At 52.0% G+C, this 17,114-nt stretch overlaps 1 protein-coding gene across 3 annotated transcripts in view; it reads left to right on the top strand.

Annotated features, from left to right (window-relative positions):
• Window positions 1-17,114, top strand: part of PLXNA2 (plexin A2) — a 138,652-nt gene that overhangs the window by 112,436 nt on the left and 9,102 nt on the right. For all 3 annotated transcript variants that reach the window (XM_071768184.1, XM_071768181.1, XM_071768182.1), the window contains exons 16-26: window positions 1,875-2,042; window positions 3,154-3,247; window positions 4,899-5,138; window positions 5,318-5,461; window positions 6,515-6,749; window positions 7,730-7,872; window positions 9,387-9,655; window positions 12,876-12,942; window positions 13,544-13,690; window positions 13,922-14,081; window positions 14,584-14,687. In XM_071768184.1, the coding sequence (XP_071624285.1) occupies window positions 1,875-2,042; window positions 3,154-3,247; window positions 4,899-5,138; window positions 5,318-5,461; window positions 6,515-6,749; window positions 7,730-7,872; window positions 9,387-9,655; window positions 12,876-12,942; window positions 13,544-13,690; window positions 13,922-14,081; window positions 14,584-14,687 (1,771 nt within the window). The remainder of the gene's footprint in view (window positions 1-1,874; window positions 2,043-3,153; window positions 3,248-4,898; window positions 5,139-5,317; window positions 5,462-6,514; window positions 6,750-7,729; window positions 7,873-9,386; window positions 9,656-12,875; window positions 12,943-13,543; window positions 13,691-13,921; window positions 14,082-14,583; window positions 14,688-17,114) is intronic.

The following is a 17,114-nucleotide window of genomic DNA, read 5'->3' on the forward strand; positions in this document are numbered from 1 at the left end:
GCAGTGCTTGGGCTGGGTCCATCCTAGAGTGGTTCTGCAGGAGGTCTGGACATGCTGAGGTCTTCCAGAAGAGATGAACCCTCAGAGTGCCAAGCTCTGTATCTGAGCCATCAATATTTCTCCTGGTCTCTGAAGCAAAGATGTCAGATTGCATCCTGGGGTGCACAACCTGCAGATCCTGCCCTGCAAAACCTGGCAGAGGTTGGATCCTCTCCATGTCCCAGTGACAGCAAGTGAGCAGAAACCTAAACAGTGGCTGCACGCTGGGCACTTTGTTTTGCTTGGGCTGTTTTGAGGCAATGAACTTCAATTGTACTGAGGGTGTGGGGGAGCCTGATTAGGGGTTTCTAATGAGATTCACTCTAATTACAGCTTCCCCCGCTCTCCCTTCTCTGATCAGAGGAGTGGGTAGATTCACCATGACGACACAATAATAGCCCAGAAAGCTCATTAACTGCTCAGGGGGAGTGGGGAGCAGCTCTGCCAGCAGCCAGAGCAATGCAGGAGAGGGGGGGAGGCTGGCAGGGCAACAGGGAGGCAGCAGGCAGCTCCTCAGCTCTGCTCAGGAGCACTCCTAGGAGCAGCATGGAGGGTGGAGAAACACAAGAATGCCTTGGTGGTGAAGTGAAACCCAGGGGGAGAGTGAGAATAAGAGGAGGAGGAGAGTGGGAAGGGACAGGTGTGTGGTTGCAGCAATAGGATGGTCAAGTCTGGTATGGTTTGGGGGATTTTAGGAAGTTGTTTCTGTGGCCTTGGTTGGGGTGGTGTGCCAAGGTGTGAGCTGGGAGCACTCTGGTACCAACTGTTCCATTCCCCTCCCACTGGTCAGGGATGTGCCCACAGCCCTTAGGGAGCAAAAAGGAGCCCAGGGTGTCCCCTTGCTTGGGTGATGATCCTGGGACCAGGGCAGGGCATGGCTGCTCCCTGACCTCAGCTTGTCAGGCACCTCCAGGAGTTGTGTGGCCTCTGAGGAGGGAGAGGTGAGCAAAAACCAAGAGCACCAGGCTTTGAGTTTGGTGCCAAACCAGCAGCAAGGTGCCAAAGACCTTCCTGTCCTTTCCTGTGTCAGAAGCCACAACCCCAGAACCAGCGTGGGCTTTTTGGGCTTTTCTGTGGTCCAGGGGCAGGGTTGGGCCAGCAGGACAGCCCACGGGTGGCACTGACCTCTGGACACCACTCTGGCACTTCTAGGAGTAGCATCCAGGCTCACAGCAGAGCTGTGTGGCTCCTGACAGCTTTGCTTGGACCTCATTCCCCTTCTCCATCCATCCATCCATCCATCCATCCATCCATCCATCCATCCATCCATTCACCCACCAGTGCCTTTGTGCTCAGACAGCTCCTCACTTCCCTGCTGCCACCACCACCTTCTCTGGGCCTGGGATGGGAGCAGATGGTCTGTTTGTGTCCAGGCAGCCAGCACTGAAGCTGAGGTCACCCCTGCTCCGAGGGGCAGACAAAGCCAGGAGGCAGCGGTGATGGTCGCATCGCCCTGCCCAGTCTGGGGGCTCGGGGGGCTCCATTATGCTGCTCACAAGGGCCCGTGTGTGCTGGGGGGGTGGGAGGTGGGGAGGGGAAGAATTTGGCTTTTCAGTGAGCTTATGCATCCCCTTGAAAAAGCAGCCATCTGCTCTCACACGCCCAGCAGAAGGCAGCGGGTTCACTGAGGGATGCGGGGAGGCTGCAGTTTGGCACAAAGAGTCATTTCAGGGAGGGCAGGCAGAGTCCCCTCCCTCCCTCCCGTGCTGGTGAAACCCTCCTGCTCATCTCAGGACACCTTTTGCAGGTGTCTGAGCCCAGGGCTGACTTAAAGGGTCGTTTTCTGTCCCCACGCTGCGACCTTCACGCTCCTCCCTGGCTTCTCTCCCGCACAGGAGATCCATGAACGAGATCCTCTGCGTGTCAGCCCCATCCAGCCATGGCCTGGGGGCTGTGCACGTCTCTGTCAGCGTGGACAGGGCTCAGCTGGAGCAGACCTTGCTCTTTGAGTACATCGATGACCCCAAGGTGCAGCACATCGAGCCCGAGTGGAGCATCGCCAGGTAACACAAGGTTCTGACAGCAGCAGAGGGACCCAGCCTGCCCAGCCTGGGGCTTCTCTCCCAGCACACCCCCAGTGAAGGCAAAAGAAATTCTATTTACACGTGCACGTCCCCCCCAGCATCCTGGGGTTGTCAGTGCTGGGTGTCTGCTGCATTTGCATTTCCCAAAAATCAGGTCCGGAGTTACTCAAGTAATTGTAATTACTGAGGCAATTAGAGCAGTAGCAGTCTGCATGGAGATTCTGGGAGCACAAATATTCCCCAAGATCACTTCCATCTGCTGAAGAAGTGCACAATTGCTCATTAAAGGCTCCTTCTTTTAGTCCTGGAATAAAACAAAACCAGCAACCACCAAGAAAGGAAAAAGCTGATGCTATCAAAACGTCGTGTTTATCCCAGAGTCACTGCTAGGAATGGGGTGGCTGGCACTGTCACATCCCAGTGACAGTCACTGCTGTGAACCCTGGGCCCTCCTCATCCCCTGGCATTGCTTTAACAGTTGTGCTCACAAGAGCTGTAACACAGCTATCCATTTCAAATTCCAATTATTTTTTTTAATTGCCTACGAAAGGAGGAAGTGTCTCACAGCAGGCTCGGTGAGATGCTTGCTCTGAGCCCAAACTGAAGATCAGGATGGGTTTGGGGTGAAATGGGTTTGATGTAGGGCTGGGCAGAGGTGCTGGGGGCTGGGCTGGGTCTGAGCCATCCTGCTCTGATTAAAAAGCCAAAGAAGCATCCAGGATGGAAAGACTTTGCTGAGGGGGCAGCAGGGGAATGGGGGTGCCGGAGCCTGGGGGTTGTGTCCTCCTTGGCCGTGGTGCTCTCCATCCCTCCTCAGCACTTGTGACTGATTTACTGTCTTACATATTGAGCCTCAGCCAAGTTGATCCCTTTGGTCCTGTTTCTCATCCTGCTGCCTCGTGAGGTGCAGCTGGGAGCAGAAATTCATGGAAAACCCCAGTGCAGAGGCTCAGGGAGAGGGAATGAATCCATGCTGTCCCCTGGTGCCTCGAGTGTCTGCAGAAAACTTCTCCCTGAGATCAGGAGCACCCTGGTTGTCCTCTGCAGCCCCAGCCCCAGCATTAACCAGGTATTTCCCACTTTCTCCCAGTGGCTACACACCTCTGACCATCACTGGCTCCAACCTGGACGTGATCCAGGAGCCGAGGATCCGCGTCAAGTACAACGGCAAAGAGTTTGTCAACGTGAGTGGGTGCTGGGGGTGCTGTGGGTGCTGTGGGTGCCGTGGGTGCTGTGGGCAGGGTTGTGCCAGGCTGTGCACATGCAGATCCCCCCCCTGCACACCGTGGTTCTGGTTCTGGTGCTGCTGCTCTCCAGGTGGTGACACGTGGCCCTGGTGGAAGCTGTCCTGGGGTATTGCCCTCAACTTAACCCGACTGGAAATTCCCCCTTCCCACACAACCCCTGAGCCCAGCAGCTCTGCTCCCCCCCAGTATCCCTCCCTTCCCTAGCTCAGTGCTACAGACAGGGCAGAGCCTGGCTGTGGCTGTCCCCATCGTCCCCAGATGCTCCCTGCTTCCCAGTTTATTCCTTCTCCTGTTGTAAAAACCAGTGCTAAGCACTGAGCCCTGCCAGCCTGATGTGTAACCAGCCTCTTCCTACCTACCTCTCCATACATAATCCCCACTGCTGCATTTTTGGGCTCAACAGCCCCATGCCAGCCTGGGGAGGGAAGGAGAAGGGGACCCAGTTCTGAACAAGGAGGTTTCAGCAGCTTGATCAATGCCAGGGGCTGCTTTGCCAGGCAAAGGATGCAGGCCCTGTGGCTCTGGGTATTTGGGTGATATTTTTATGTCTCCGTCCTCCCCTGCCTCCCATCACTCTGATGTTCCCAAAGCAAGGAGCTGGCAGCAGAATTTGGGTTGATCTGGGATGCCTCCTCTATCCCCTGTCTGTATTTTTACAGTCCAAGAGAGAGAACCTGAAATGAAGGCTCAGCTAAATGGGAACTAAGTGATGTTCTTGTATGCCACAAATAGAATTGGACCTCCAGGACCCACAGAAAATGATTTTGACCAAGTAAAGCTGAAAAATATTGTTGCTATACAGTGATCTTTGACTGAATCTGTATTATCTTGGAAAGGGCAAATCACTTAGCAGTCGTTTCCTATTCCCATCTCCCTTCCCCACTGAAGACCTTTTTCATCCAAGCTCTTTTTAAAAAGTCATCTAATTTTGTTGTTAGCAGTTGCAGTTATAGCACTACAAAAATAATTCCGAAGACACAAAATCGAAGGAAATTAAATCTCCCAGTTAGGAAGGGAGGCCAAATGGTGAGGCTCTTGCTGCTTTATAAGGTGAGAGGCTCATAAATCAGTCAGCTCCCTGCTCCCAGGGCTGGAGGAGCTGTGGGTGTCCTCAGCCTGGCAGGACATGACCTTCATGTTACCTCCAGCCCACGAGTGTCAGATGATCCTTCCTCTCCCTCACTGACACTCCAGAATTCCCTCTCATCCCCAGTTGCAGCAAGGAGTGGATATTTCCTGGGAATCTGTTTCAGAGCTCAGCACTGCCAATGAGGATACAATTAGAAAGAAGAGGGGAAAAAAAAAAAAAAAAGAGAAAGAGGGCCAAGTGATCCATGGTGCAAGCCTAGAGCTCCTTTAAAACCCAGATGCTTTTGAATCTCTCTCTCCATCTCTTCATTAGCTGGGGGGGAGGCAAATTCCCCCCCAGGCTGGGGCTGTTGTGCATTGAGCCAGGGTTAAATATTCCCAGCCAAACTTGAATCCTCTGGATGACTTTTCAGGGCATATTTAAGGAATCAGATTAGCTTTGTCTTGCCTTGAGATAAGTTTTTCCCTGTCACCTTTCGAAGCATCTCCTTCCCTGCAGGTCTGCAAGGTGGTGAACTCCACAGCCCTTGCCTGCCTGGCCCCCCCCCTCATCCCCGAGTACCGACCCGGCCCGGACGCTGTCGAGCGCCCGGATGAGTTTGGATTTATCTTCAACAACGTCCAATCCCTCCTGGTCTACAATGACACCAAGTTCATCTACTACCCCAACCCCACCTTTGAACTCCTGAGCCCGAGCGGGGTGCTGGAGCAGAAGCCGGGGTCACCCATCATCCTGAAGGTAAGGAGACCTTCCCTGCCCCCCCCTGGGAAGAGCAAACCCCAGAAAGAGGATTTTTATGCCCCCTTTGGACAGGGGACTCCCAGACAGAGCCCTGACATTTGCACAAAGTGAGGTTGAGATGAAACCCAGAGAAATGTGCTGCATCCTTGTACAGTTTTCTCTCCACTTGTCCCCAGGGCAGAAACCTGTGTCCACCAGCTCCGGGGGGAGCCAAACTCAACTACACCGTGCTGATTGGAGAAACCCCCTGTGCTGTCACTGTCTCGGAGACACAGCTGCTGTGTGAGCCACCAAACCTCACTGGGCAGCACAAAGTGATGGTGAGGGACCCGACACTCCTGCCAGCACCCCTTCCCTCCCTCCTTCCTGTCCTCTCTCCCCCTGCTCCCCGACTCCCTCAGATATCGAATGCAATTTCTTATCCAAGAATCATTAGAATTTTAGATTTTTATGCCTGTTTAATTGGAAGCTAAAAAAATCGATGTGGATTAGCATGGAGGAACTTTTTTCCTCTCCAAGACACACCACCCTCCATCAGAGCCTTCCAGAAGGAACAGGTCTCTGGCAGTGCCACTGCTCATCCTTCCATAGGTGACACCATTTCCCGTGGGATGTGTTCTCCCTCCTGTAATGCAGGGAGGGATTTTATCAGCCCTTGTAGCTATACCTGATCTGCTGAGAGATTTTAAGAAGGTTTTGCCTTTTTCTGAAGCTGTAACAATCAGTGTCTTTAGGTTTTGGGCATTCCTGCTTCCTCTGATCTGCTCCCAGCCCAAGCACACAGCTGCTGAAGTGCTTGAGCAGAGCTCAAACAAGATTGTAATTGTGATTTATTTCCCTTTAAGTTCAACCTCTAAACCATATTCAGATTATCACAGTGTGGCTCACAGAAGCACAACCTGGCTGGGAGCTGCTTGCATCCATGGCCAGGGCACATCCAAGAAAACCCAGTCCCAGCAGTAACCTCTGCAGCTTTCACATGGGGCTTTCTCTTTCCTGCTCTCTTTTCCCTTTCCAGTCACTCTGGCTTCTTGTCAGGGAAATTATCACTGGGTTGCTCATGTCCACGTTTTACAAAAGGGAGTTGAAAGCTTGTAAAATGAAAGTCAAATGGAGCCATCAGATAATAAGAACGAAGCCCAGATAGTGAAGGGCTGGCACATTTATCATGACTTGAAGCCTTCCTGTGTTCACATAAGCTGCACCCTCTGTGTATGAAGCTTCCTGCAGCTGCTGCAGCGTTGGCTGAAGCAGAGAAGTGGTTTTGTTGCATTTTCCTTGCAGTCTGTGGGGTGCCCATCCCATCCTGGGAAGATGGGGTTTGCTTCAGGCTGACCCCCTTAGCAGAAAGTTTCCTCTGTTGGGCTTTGCAGGTGCGTGTTGGGGGGATCATCTTCTCCCCTGGCTCGGTGAGCATCATCTCAGACAGCCTCCTGACCCTGCCAGCCATCGTCAGCATCGCTGCTGGGGGCAGCCTCCTCCTCATCATCGTCATCATCGTCCTCATCGCCTACAAACGCAAATCCCGGGAGAACGACCTGACCCTCAAGAGGCTGCAGATGCAGATGGACAATCTGGAGTCCCGGGTGGCCCTGGAATGCAAGGAGGGTCAGTACTGCCCGGCAGTGGGTGCTCTCAGGGTGCTGCAGCCTCGTGCTCTGCTCCCCAGCTTTCCCCACTGGAACACCCGCTCTGTGCAGAGAGGATTGGGGGGAGGGGGGGTGTTCCCCTGAGGTTTCCATGGCTGTCCCAGCATGGGAGGGTGGGTAAGGACACGTGTGTCAGTGGCAGACATGGCTCTGCCGTGCCCAATGTGCAGATACTAGGATTAGAGCTTGATCCTGCTTAAGCACCGTGGGGGGATCACAGTGCAAGGGTGGTGTGAGCCCCAGGGTGCCCGGCACAATGTGCCCCCTTGTCTGATGGTCTGTTAGTAATGAACAGATGAAAAGGCAGGGAAATAGGGAACAGAGGAGGTTTGGATCCCCTAGGGACAGTGTGTATCCCAAATGGAAGGCTGGAGAGCTGGAAAGCTGGTCCAGACCCCCCTCCAGTGTGTAAGATGTGAGCCCAGAGGGGCAGGAGCGGGTCTGAGGGATAGGAAGCAGCTCCTCAAGTGTTTGGTTCTGGGAGATGTTGTGAATTCCTTCCCAACCCCTGCAGCAGGCAGTTGCTGCTTGGATTTGATCTGCATCAGGTCTGATTATCATGACAACTGTTGATAGAGGAGCGGGAGGAGAAGAAAGGAAAATAAGGGAGGTACCAAGTAATGAAAATATATCCTCGTTCCTCTCTGCAGCCTTTAGAAAGGTGTTTTAGGTGGGTATCCATAGCTGTGAGCTGCATACCAATGAATCTTTTGTTCTCAGCATCTGCTCTGAGCAGCCTGTGCTCTCTTGCTCTGAGCTGCTGAGACAGGGGTGAGGATCTGTCTGGGCTCCACAACAAGGGCTGCTCAGAACCAGGCTCCTGAGCTGACCCGGTGCTGGGTGCTGCTCTGCAGACAGCCCTCCCCAAACCTCTGCCCACAGCCTCGCCTCCTGGAGCTCACCTCTGTCTCCCTCTCTTGTTTTCTGTTCCCCAAACAGCTTTTGCAGAGCTGCAGACAGACATCAATGAATTAACCAGTGACCTGGATCGCTCGGGGATCCCGTACCTCGACTATCGGACCTATGCCATGAGGGTTCTCTTCCCTGGCATCGAGGATCACCCTGTCCTGCGGGAGCTGGAGGTGAGGAGTGGGCTGGGCTCCAGCCCTGAGCCCTCAGGGAAGCCTGGGGGAAACTCTGAAGCACCTTTCTGATCTTACTAAAAGCCCTGGAGTTAGCAGGATGAACCCCAAGCAGCTGGTGTTCTATCTCCATCGCACGCTGCCTGCTTCCTCTCAGTCTCTTCTCCCCAGTGTTGCCTTAGTTTTATTTTATGGGGTTTTATATTGCTATAGGACAGCAGCAAAGCCTGCCAGAGAAGTCATGGGAGTCATTTTAAAGTCTTTAAGCACCTTAGGGTGCAGGGGAAGGCTGTGCTCCTGGGAGCATCCCTCCTGGAGCATCCTGCTGCTGTTCCACGGTGTGTCCACAGGAGGGCAAATGCCGTGCCCAGGCATGGCACCCGCTGGGCTGGACCAGAGCCTGCATCTCCCTGGCTTTTCCATCACTGTGGCTAAATAGGATGTCACTCAGGATGAAGAAAAATGGTTACCGTGCAGAGGTCCCTCGGGTCACCTTGTAGATGAGCCTCGTTCACCTGTGAGAGGGCCAATAAAACTGATGGCCCTTCAAGAAACATTATCAGCCCAGAGGTATCAGCCTCAGCTCCTCCTGGAGGCTGGCACTGAGCCTCCTGGAAGTCCCCTTGCCTTCACACAGGCCAGGGGGTGGCCCAGATCTTCAGCTGGAGATGTCAGAGGAGAAGCCTTGCTTGTCCCTGTGCTTCCCTGCTGAGTGCTGCTGAGCATTCAGGCTCCCAAGGAGATTCCTTTCCCTTGGACCAGCACTGCTGAGCAGCTGCCATGGTGTTGGTGACACTCAGCAGGCTCTGAACCAGCTTCTCCCAGCCCATTCCCACTCCCCGAGTTCTGCAGCCCCCTGCATTATGTTCACTGTTGGAACTGCCAAAGAAGCTGATGCTCCAGCAAACAAATATGAATGCTTTTTATTTGTTTTGCTCATGAAAACCAGGATTGCAAAAGTGATAAATGTGTTGCCAATTACACAGTTGCTTAATTATGTAACGTTAGTAAAACCAATACATAAGTCTCCAAGATGTTTGGTAAAGAGTTGCTTAATGCACTTCATCGTTTTCACTCGTAATGAATTACTTGAATCTGCAACTGGCTGAAAGCCTCAATTAATTTTTTACACTTGTCTCATAATAAAGCAATAGTCTGAATTAGTATTTAATTTACTTACAAGAGTGTCACTTTTTGTGCAGAACAAGCAGAACTGGATGTCATTTCGGGGGCCGTTAGCCTCCGAGCAGCAGCTTTATGGCGTGCAGAGATTGTAGCAGGGTGTGCTGGCGAGCTGGGGGAGGACAGGATCAGCAATGCTTGTTCAGGACTGACCAGAGACCACGTCTGGGGATGCTGAGACCCCGAGAGATGAGATATTTGCTTGTGCACCCGGGTTTAAACCATTTCCCCCACCCAGGGTGGTGGCAGTGACCCCGTCACAGTGCGGGGCTTGGGCTCCATCCCTTGTCCTCCCGTGCCTCGGCTGATGAACGTGCTCTCCCCCACCACAGGTCCAAGGGAATGGCCAGCAGAGCGTGGAGAAGGCCTTGAAGCTCTTTGCTCAGCTGATCAACAACAAAGTCTTCCTGCTGACCTTCATCCGGACGCTGGAGCTGCAGCGCAGCTTCTCCATGCGCGATCGCGGCAACGTGGCCTCGCTCATCATGACGGGGCTGCAGGGCAAGCTGGAGTATGCCACAGATGTCCTGAAACAGCTCCTCTCTGACCTCATCGAGAAGAACCTGGAGAACAAGAACCACCCCAAACTGCTCCTGCGCAGGTACAGACGGGAGGAAGGGGAGGGGATGCCGGTCAGGACAGGGAGGTCCCCTGGGCTGGCCCAGCAACGCTGCTGGTGGCATCGGGGGATCTGCAGGACCAGGGTACTGGTGTCCAAAGGAAAATCTGGCTTTCCGTGGATGGGTTGGGATGAGCCATCCGTTTCCCAGCTGTGCTGCAGAGGTTGGTTGGTCTTGGCTGGCAGCAGAATCCTGGCTGTGCCCGTGGCTGTGCTGGCATCTCGCTGGAGTGAGCAGACAAAGGAGAGGGGAGGGTTTCACAGCTCCAGGAAAATTTCAGGGATTCTTCCAGCCACAATGAATATACTTGACAGGAAACTGCTTTAAATCTGCCTGGGTTTGTGGAGGCAATAACTCATCTCAATAAAGGAAGCTGTCTTCCTTTCCCATGTGGTTTGACAAGTCCCTGGGATGGCGTCTTCTGCCTCAGCCATCAGTAAGGACTTCATGGTGCTCCAAAAACACATCAGGAGATGACTCCTGGGAAAGAGATGGGGCCATGGGCAGCAGCAGCACTGGAGCTGCCTGTCCTGCACCAGGATTTGGCCATTTCATGGGATGCTTAGGGCTGGTGTCCAACCCTGTGCCCGTGGGCTCCTGCGTGGGCACAAAGCAGCCCAGGCTGGAACAACTCACTCTGATTTAATAAGGAGTGATCAACCACAAAGTGAAATAATTGTTTATATTTTTTGAGCTCTCTAGTGGCAGCAGTTGATAATTGGCACTCAGTTCTTTCTCTCTTTCTTCCTCGTTTTCCCCTCTCTCTTTCTTCTGCAACTACCCCTTGAGGGAGACATCAAAACAGTTGACATTCAGTCACATAGCTGCTCTGGTTCCTGGCACAGAGAGCAGCACACAGCAGTTCTGAGACCTAGACAGAGCAAGGAAAATTAATAAAATACATATCTTTTTTTTTTTTTTTTTTTTTTTGGTTCCCTCAGCCCTTTTTTTGTTTAGTTTTGTTTAATTCCTGGTGCCTCAGAAAACTGGAGGAGCAGCCAAGGCCCCGGTTGCTGGCGTCAGGCTCCTTGGGAAAGTCATCTCTGGCTCCTGCTTTCTTCTCATTCTGTGGTCAATGAGAAGGGTTTTCTCCAAGCCTCGGGATTCTCCCCTGCCGTGTTAATCTTCAGGAGCTTATTTTTTATTTTTAGAGACAGATCTCTACTGGCATTTCAGAAAGCAGCCCGGGGAGGAGGCAGCACAAAGCTGGGCTCAGCAGTGCCCTCCTGGTGTGGCAGAGGGTCAGACCCCATGGGGACAGGCAGGGCTTGAGGGATGACTTAGCCAGCCAGGACCAGCCCCATTCCAAAGGAGGAGATCTGGGAAAGGGCCCCCAGTACAGCAGACTGGTTTGCAAGGAGCCCCAGTGCTCCCACAGGAGGTTTTAAGCAGCCTCTTTCCTCAGGCAGGGTGGGACAGTGATCAGTCAGTGATTTGTTGGGCATCCCTGGGACTGAGGCACTGCAAATATCTCCCAGCATCAGCCTGTGCTGAGATGAGAGTGAGATTCAGTGCTTGAAGGTGGAGGAGAAATGGGATTTGACAGAGATGCTCCGAGGTGTTTCTTTTTTGCTGTTCCATTCAGCTGCTCTTTTATTTCTGATAAAGAAATGAAAGGGAACAGCAGAGCACGGGAGTAGCCAATGCCTTTCTCCCACACGATCTGCCCCAACTTCTCTGTCACTCCATATTTCAGTTATTTTCCTGCTGCCAGGGTCAGGCCATGAGCAGCCAACAGGGACAGGACACAGCACTGGCAGGGCTGGGGGGAGGCTTGCCAGTTCTCAGTTTCATATTCTAATAACAAAGTAATTTATTTAAGTTAATATTCACCCTGAAGCCTCGAATGTATTATTTTCTGAGGTTTTCACCTGTTTTCTTGTTGGTGTCACTGCCTCTCCATCTCCTGTGGCTGGCTGGCACAGCAGTGGGCCACTGCTTCTCCTCCTTAATTGGGTGACTGAAGTGTTTTAAACAGGAAAACAATGTCTGTGTGTGTGTTTGTCAATCTGTAGGAGAAATTTTTAGGCAGTTAATCAATTCAGGCTTAAATTCTTCAGGGATCTGCAGACATTTTCACAAATTCCTGGCAGATGTTGTGATCCTGGGAGATGATGGATAATGTGACCCCAGGTCCCTGTGCTGACTGACGTTCAGTTTTTTGCTTGTGGCTCCCTTTATACTTGATCTCCTCGATTTTGTGATCAAACCTTGTTGCTTCAGCCCTGTGTGTTTTTCATTAAATGCCAGAGCTCTCAGACATGCTGGATGCTGTATAAATAGGTACCAAGGGGCAGCTCTTTCCTCAAGGCTGCAGAACAGATGGGAGAGAATGGGGAAAAGGGGACAGTGCCTGACTCCATCTCAGGGGCTCCTGCATGGCAGTGCCTGCTGGGCATCTCCTGGGAAGGTGTTTGCAGGGGTGGCACTGGGAGCAGAGCTGCTGGGAAGGGGATGAAGGTGCAGAGGGGTGCCCAGAACCAGGGGTTGCTGCCCCACTGCAGGCACAGGATGAAGCTGAGGGGAGGGTTGGTCCCCAGGGAGTGGGTGCTGCAAGGGGTGAAGTGCTGAAGCCCCCCCTCTTAGGGTGCTGAAGTTTGGTCCAGGTCCTGGCATGGCCTGTGGCCTGAGAAGAGGGCTGGGAACCAGGGCAGGACCATTCTGGACCAAGCCAGGCTCAAACAGGGACTGTGGGACACCCAGCACAGCCACCCTCTCCCAGGAATAGGGATGGTGGGGTTTTCAGGAAAGTCTTGGGGGTCCTGCAGAGCCAGAGGTAAAAACTATCATTAAGAGCCATTGTATTCAAATTAGAGATAATCTTGGGCACAATGTGGGGAGAGGACACGGGGTGGGACTGGAGAGAAAGCTGCAATTTTGCTGCCATTGTCACTCTGCTGTCCCTGATTGCCAGCAACCACAGCAAATCCCAGTGATTTACTGAGCCAGGCTGTAATTTGCACCACGTGCAAGAAGCCCAGAGTCCCCAGGCTCCCTGTCACCAGCCCCATCAGGATGTGATGGGCTGGCAGCTGGGCAAGCTGCTGGCAGCTTGGTGCTGGGGGGGGGGGGACAGCAGTGGCCACATCCTGCTCTGGACCCCCAGTCCTGGGTCACAGCACCCAGGGGCTGGTGCTGCCCAGGGAGATGTGGGGGCTTCTGGTTTTGTACATAACATCCCTGTCCTCCTGGCTTCCCTAGGACTGAGTCAGTGGCTGAGAAGATGCTGACCAACTGGTTTGCCTTCCTCCTCCACAAGTTCCTCAAGGTAAGGAGGGCTGGGGGCAGCTTTGCTCTCACCCACCACCCATCCCCAGGGTGAATCCTGGGGAAAACTCCTCAGTCAGACTCCAGGTCACAAGATGTAGTAGCAAGGCAAGGGGGGAGGTGGAGTTTTTCTTGGGGATGTCCCCACCTGGGGCTCACAGGGGCTGTCACAGCCTCCATGCTCAGTCTTCTTCAACCCTCAGGTTGCCTGGTGTAGTTCTCATGTAATGGGCTTTCTGTTGTCCCTTTTTAGTACTCAGGAGCAACTCCCACCTCTCTGTGCCTGGGATTCCATGTTTTTTAACTTTGTGTGTGGGTTTGGAAGCACTGCAGAATTTGCTTCCTGAGAGGGAACAATCAGATCCAGGTCTCACTGCTTCTTACAGCCACGGGGACTCAGCAGAGATGTTCCAAGCCCAAGACAGATATTGAGCAGCTGAGCTCCTGGGCTTGGCTTTCCCCTCCAGGAGCTGCTGGGGGCTGAGCTTGGGTTCTAAAGCTTGAGTCCATGGGACTGTGGCTCTGCTGCAGGGAATCAAAAGCCTGGAGGAGCTGCACCTTCACCTCTGTGTTAGTCTTGCTCTGTGTCTCCTTTTGGGTAGGAATGTGCTGGAGAGCCCCTCTTCATGCTCTACTGTGCCATCAAGCAGCAGATGGAGAAAGGTCCCATAGATGCCATCACAGGAGAAGCCCGGTACTCCCTCAGTGAGGACAAACTGATCAGGCAGCAGATTGAGTACAAGACCCTGGTGAGTGGGAGCTGGAGAAGCTGCCACTGAGCTGCTTCTGTCCCCCCCATGGGGACACGAGCTGTGCTGCCCTCCAGTCCTTGCAGGGATGTGCAAAGGTGGCAGTGGTGCAAGGAGGGGTGGGGGTGGCTGTGTTCTGAGGAGGGGTTGCTGGGGAAGATGTGGGCACAGTTCTCCTGGATGCTTCTCTGAAGCCCTTTAGAGCATGATGTGGTTCCCCTCCCCTTCCAGATCCTGAACTGTGTGAACCCAGATAATGAGAACAGTCCTGAGATCCCTGTGAAGGTGCTGAACTGTGACACCATCACCCAAGTCAAAGAGAAGATCCTCGATGCAGTATACAAAAATGTCCCATATTCCCAAAGACCCAGAGCTGTCGACATGGACTTGGGTAGGAATTCCCCTGCCCCAAAGGAAGGGGAGGATTGTGGTGGATGCTGTTATCAGGGTTATCTGTGGGTTTTGCAGAAAGCCAGAACACAGGCTGCACCATGCACAAAACTTTCTGTCCCTGTGTTCCTGCTGGATCCATTCTGGGCTCATGTCTGATTTTCCACAGAGCAAATGCTTTCTGAAGCATCTTTCACTCAGCTCAGCAAAGCTCCCCAAGCTTGTGTATCTCACTAGAGCAGGGAGCAGAGGTGCTGGGGAGGTCCTGCACCTTGGCTTGGCTGAACACTGCCTGGGCAGTGAAATGCTGCTTTGTGCTGCAAGAAAACCATTCATGCCACCCACCTTGTTAGATTAAAGAGCAGAATTTAGCTTTCTCTGGGTCCTCCTTCCTGGGAGGGGGCTTTTCTACAGGCTCACCTGTTCCTTGGTCCAGAAGTGGGGTTTGGTTTAGTGCCTTTTCCCTCCCTGACCCCCCTGTCTGGTTTGTGCCCGTCCTGCAGAGTGGCGGCAGGGCCGGATAGCCCGGGTGGTCCTGCAGGATGAAGACATCACCACCAAGATTGAAGGGGATTGGAAACGTCTGAACACCTTGATGCATTATCAGGTGAGAAAGCAGCCCCAGACAGCTCCCAGAAAGCTGCCAGGAGGGAAGGAAACAAAAGCAGGGATTTAATTCCCAAGTTATCTCATCAGCGAGGACAGGCAGGGAGGGCACGTTTGGATGCTAAAGCAGAAGGGTTCAATGTGCTCATGCATCAGACAGAAAAGCAGCCTTGACATGGATCTTACAGAAACTGGCAGAGGTGAAAATTGGCTAAATTAAAACCACCAGCCGTGCTAGTGAGGGCTGAGCTGCAGCTACCAGAGACCCAGGGCCAGGGGAGGGGTTGGCCCGTGGGGCTCAGCTCTTTCCACGGGGGTCTGAGCCGAGCAGGGGGGCAGCAGGGAAGGAAGAGGAGACTCAGCTTTCCTTTGAAGCTTGACAAACCCCACACCATCAGTCTGATCCAAAGCACCAGGCTGCAGCTCCAGCTTGTCCCTCATAGCTGTCATCATCCTACGGGAGGTTTTTCACTAAAGTCAGAGCTGGGCAGTGAGGATGCTGCATTGTGCATGGGTCAAGGGGCCTGAGAAATTGTTGTTGTCTTTAACTTTTGCAGCGTGAGTGTCCCAGCTGCCTGGGATAGGTGTGTGTCTGTTGGAAAGGGCTTCATATGGTGTGTGAAAGATGGAAAGAGGTAAAGAGGGAGCTGAGGAGAGGTTGGTTAAAGAGAATCAAAGGCTTTTCCTGAAAGCCTGCCTGCAGCAGAGGATAAATGCATTAATTGGCACCCATAACCTACTACTGTCCATCACTACCTACACACAAGTGTTTAGTGTTTAATCTGGCATCTCTCCCTGTTTATACACCATCCCCAGCCCCTCAGTGTGGCTCATGCTGTGCAAGCTGAATCTGAGCCAGTACTGACAGGAGCCATACAATTAGAGAATGAGGCAGAGGCAATGGCATAAATATGCAAAGTGAATGGAAAAAAGCACCCTGAGGGTCAACTTCCCCAAGCAGCCTGAAGGACTTCAACACAGAGCACCTTAAAATGTCACAGGAGTTGCACAGATGAATTCCATTGTTTCTAAAATCTGTTTTACCTGGCAGGGATTAACCAAGATGCAGGGAAGCACTGAGCCTTTCTTACACCTTGATCTTTAAAAGTCATCTTAAAGAAAATCACAAGTGGGAGCTGTGTTTGTGTCTGGTGCGAGCTGGGTGCTGGGGGAGGAAGAACTTTTATTTTAGAGCCTGTGGGGAAACCTGAGCCACAAGTTTACCCTCAAAATAAACAACTTGCTTGTAGCACTCAAGATGCTGCAGCTATTTCTGCCATTTGAATGTCAGTTCTGCTCTGGAACAAAGTAGAAGTTTCCTGCCAAGCATCCAGCCAGGTAGGAATTGCATTTCTCCCCAGCTGAGCTGTGGGAGCCAAGTTCTCTGGGCTGCAACAGCAACTCATCAAGGCAGGGCTTGTGCCAAAACCAAACAGTGAGATTCTATAGGTTTCATCCTACCAGCTTTTTTTTTTTTTTCCATGTTTCAGTTAAAAAATGTTGTTATTAGGCATCAGAAATACAGATGCTCCAGGACCACACAATAAAACAAATATGTGGGCAAAGGCACAGCTTAGGAGAAGGTGTAAAATCATTTGAGAATGAACCCATTCTAACAGGGGTGTTCCTTATAAAGCAGGTGAGGTTCAAGCCATAAAAATGAACTCCAGGTTTCTCCAGATTCTGGAGAACTAGTAATGTTGATTTCTAAATTTTAGGAAAAATAGGAGCTAGCTCTCTCCATCTTTTAGAGCTCTCTCCATCTTTTATTCAAAGCCTTGTCTTTATTCCTGGTAAGAAGCTGTCTACTTTTATCTGCTGATCTGTAATATTTTGAAGCCCTTTACAGAATTATATACAGAACTATATGAATTATATACAGAACTATATGCCTGCTGCCCATTTCTTCATTTATAAAAATAGATTTGCAGATTAAATAGATGCCATTCTTTGTTAAATTCTCTGGAGTTTTAAAAATTAGCTGAAAGAGTTGTATTACATTTGTGTGGTATCCTTTTGGTTCCATGCCCATGAAACTCCATGGGAGAGCCTCACCCTGCATGGCTTTACTCAGGAAAAATGAAACACTGGATTTAATATTGGATGATTTACTGTGGCTCGTGCAGGGTTAACACCAAGGCAAGCAGAGCATGAATTACCTGTCAGGCACTGTGAGTCTGGAAGGGCCAACAGGCCAGAGAAGTATTTTTAATGAAAAATTAGGGGCAGAGGGGGAAGATTTGTGTGGAACATGAGAGCCAGAAGCCAAGGATGGAGCTGGCACCCTCCCTGCCCTGTGCAAGCTCAGTGTTATTATTGTCTGGGCTTCTCCCTGCTCCAGGCTTCCTTTTTCTTCCCTTCAAGGTGTTTTGTGCAACGTGTTTCCAGCTCACAGAAGAATCAGAATATTTATAAAGTTGTAAAGCAG

The sequence above is a fragment of the Heliangelus exortis genome, chromosome 25 (genome assembly GCF_036169615.1).
Source record: "Heliangelus exortis chromosome 25, bHelExo1.hap1, whole genome shotgun sequence".
Classification (NCBI taxonomy): domain Eukaryota; kingdom Metazoa; phylum Chordata; class Aves; order Apodiformes; family Trochilidae; genus Heliangelus; species Heliangelus exortis.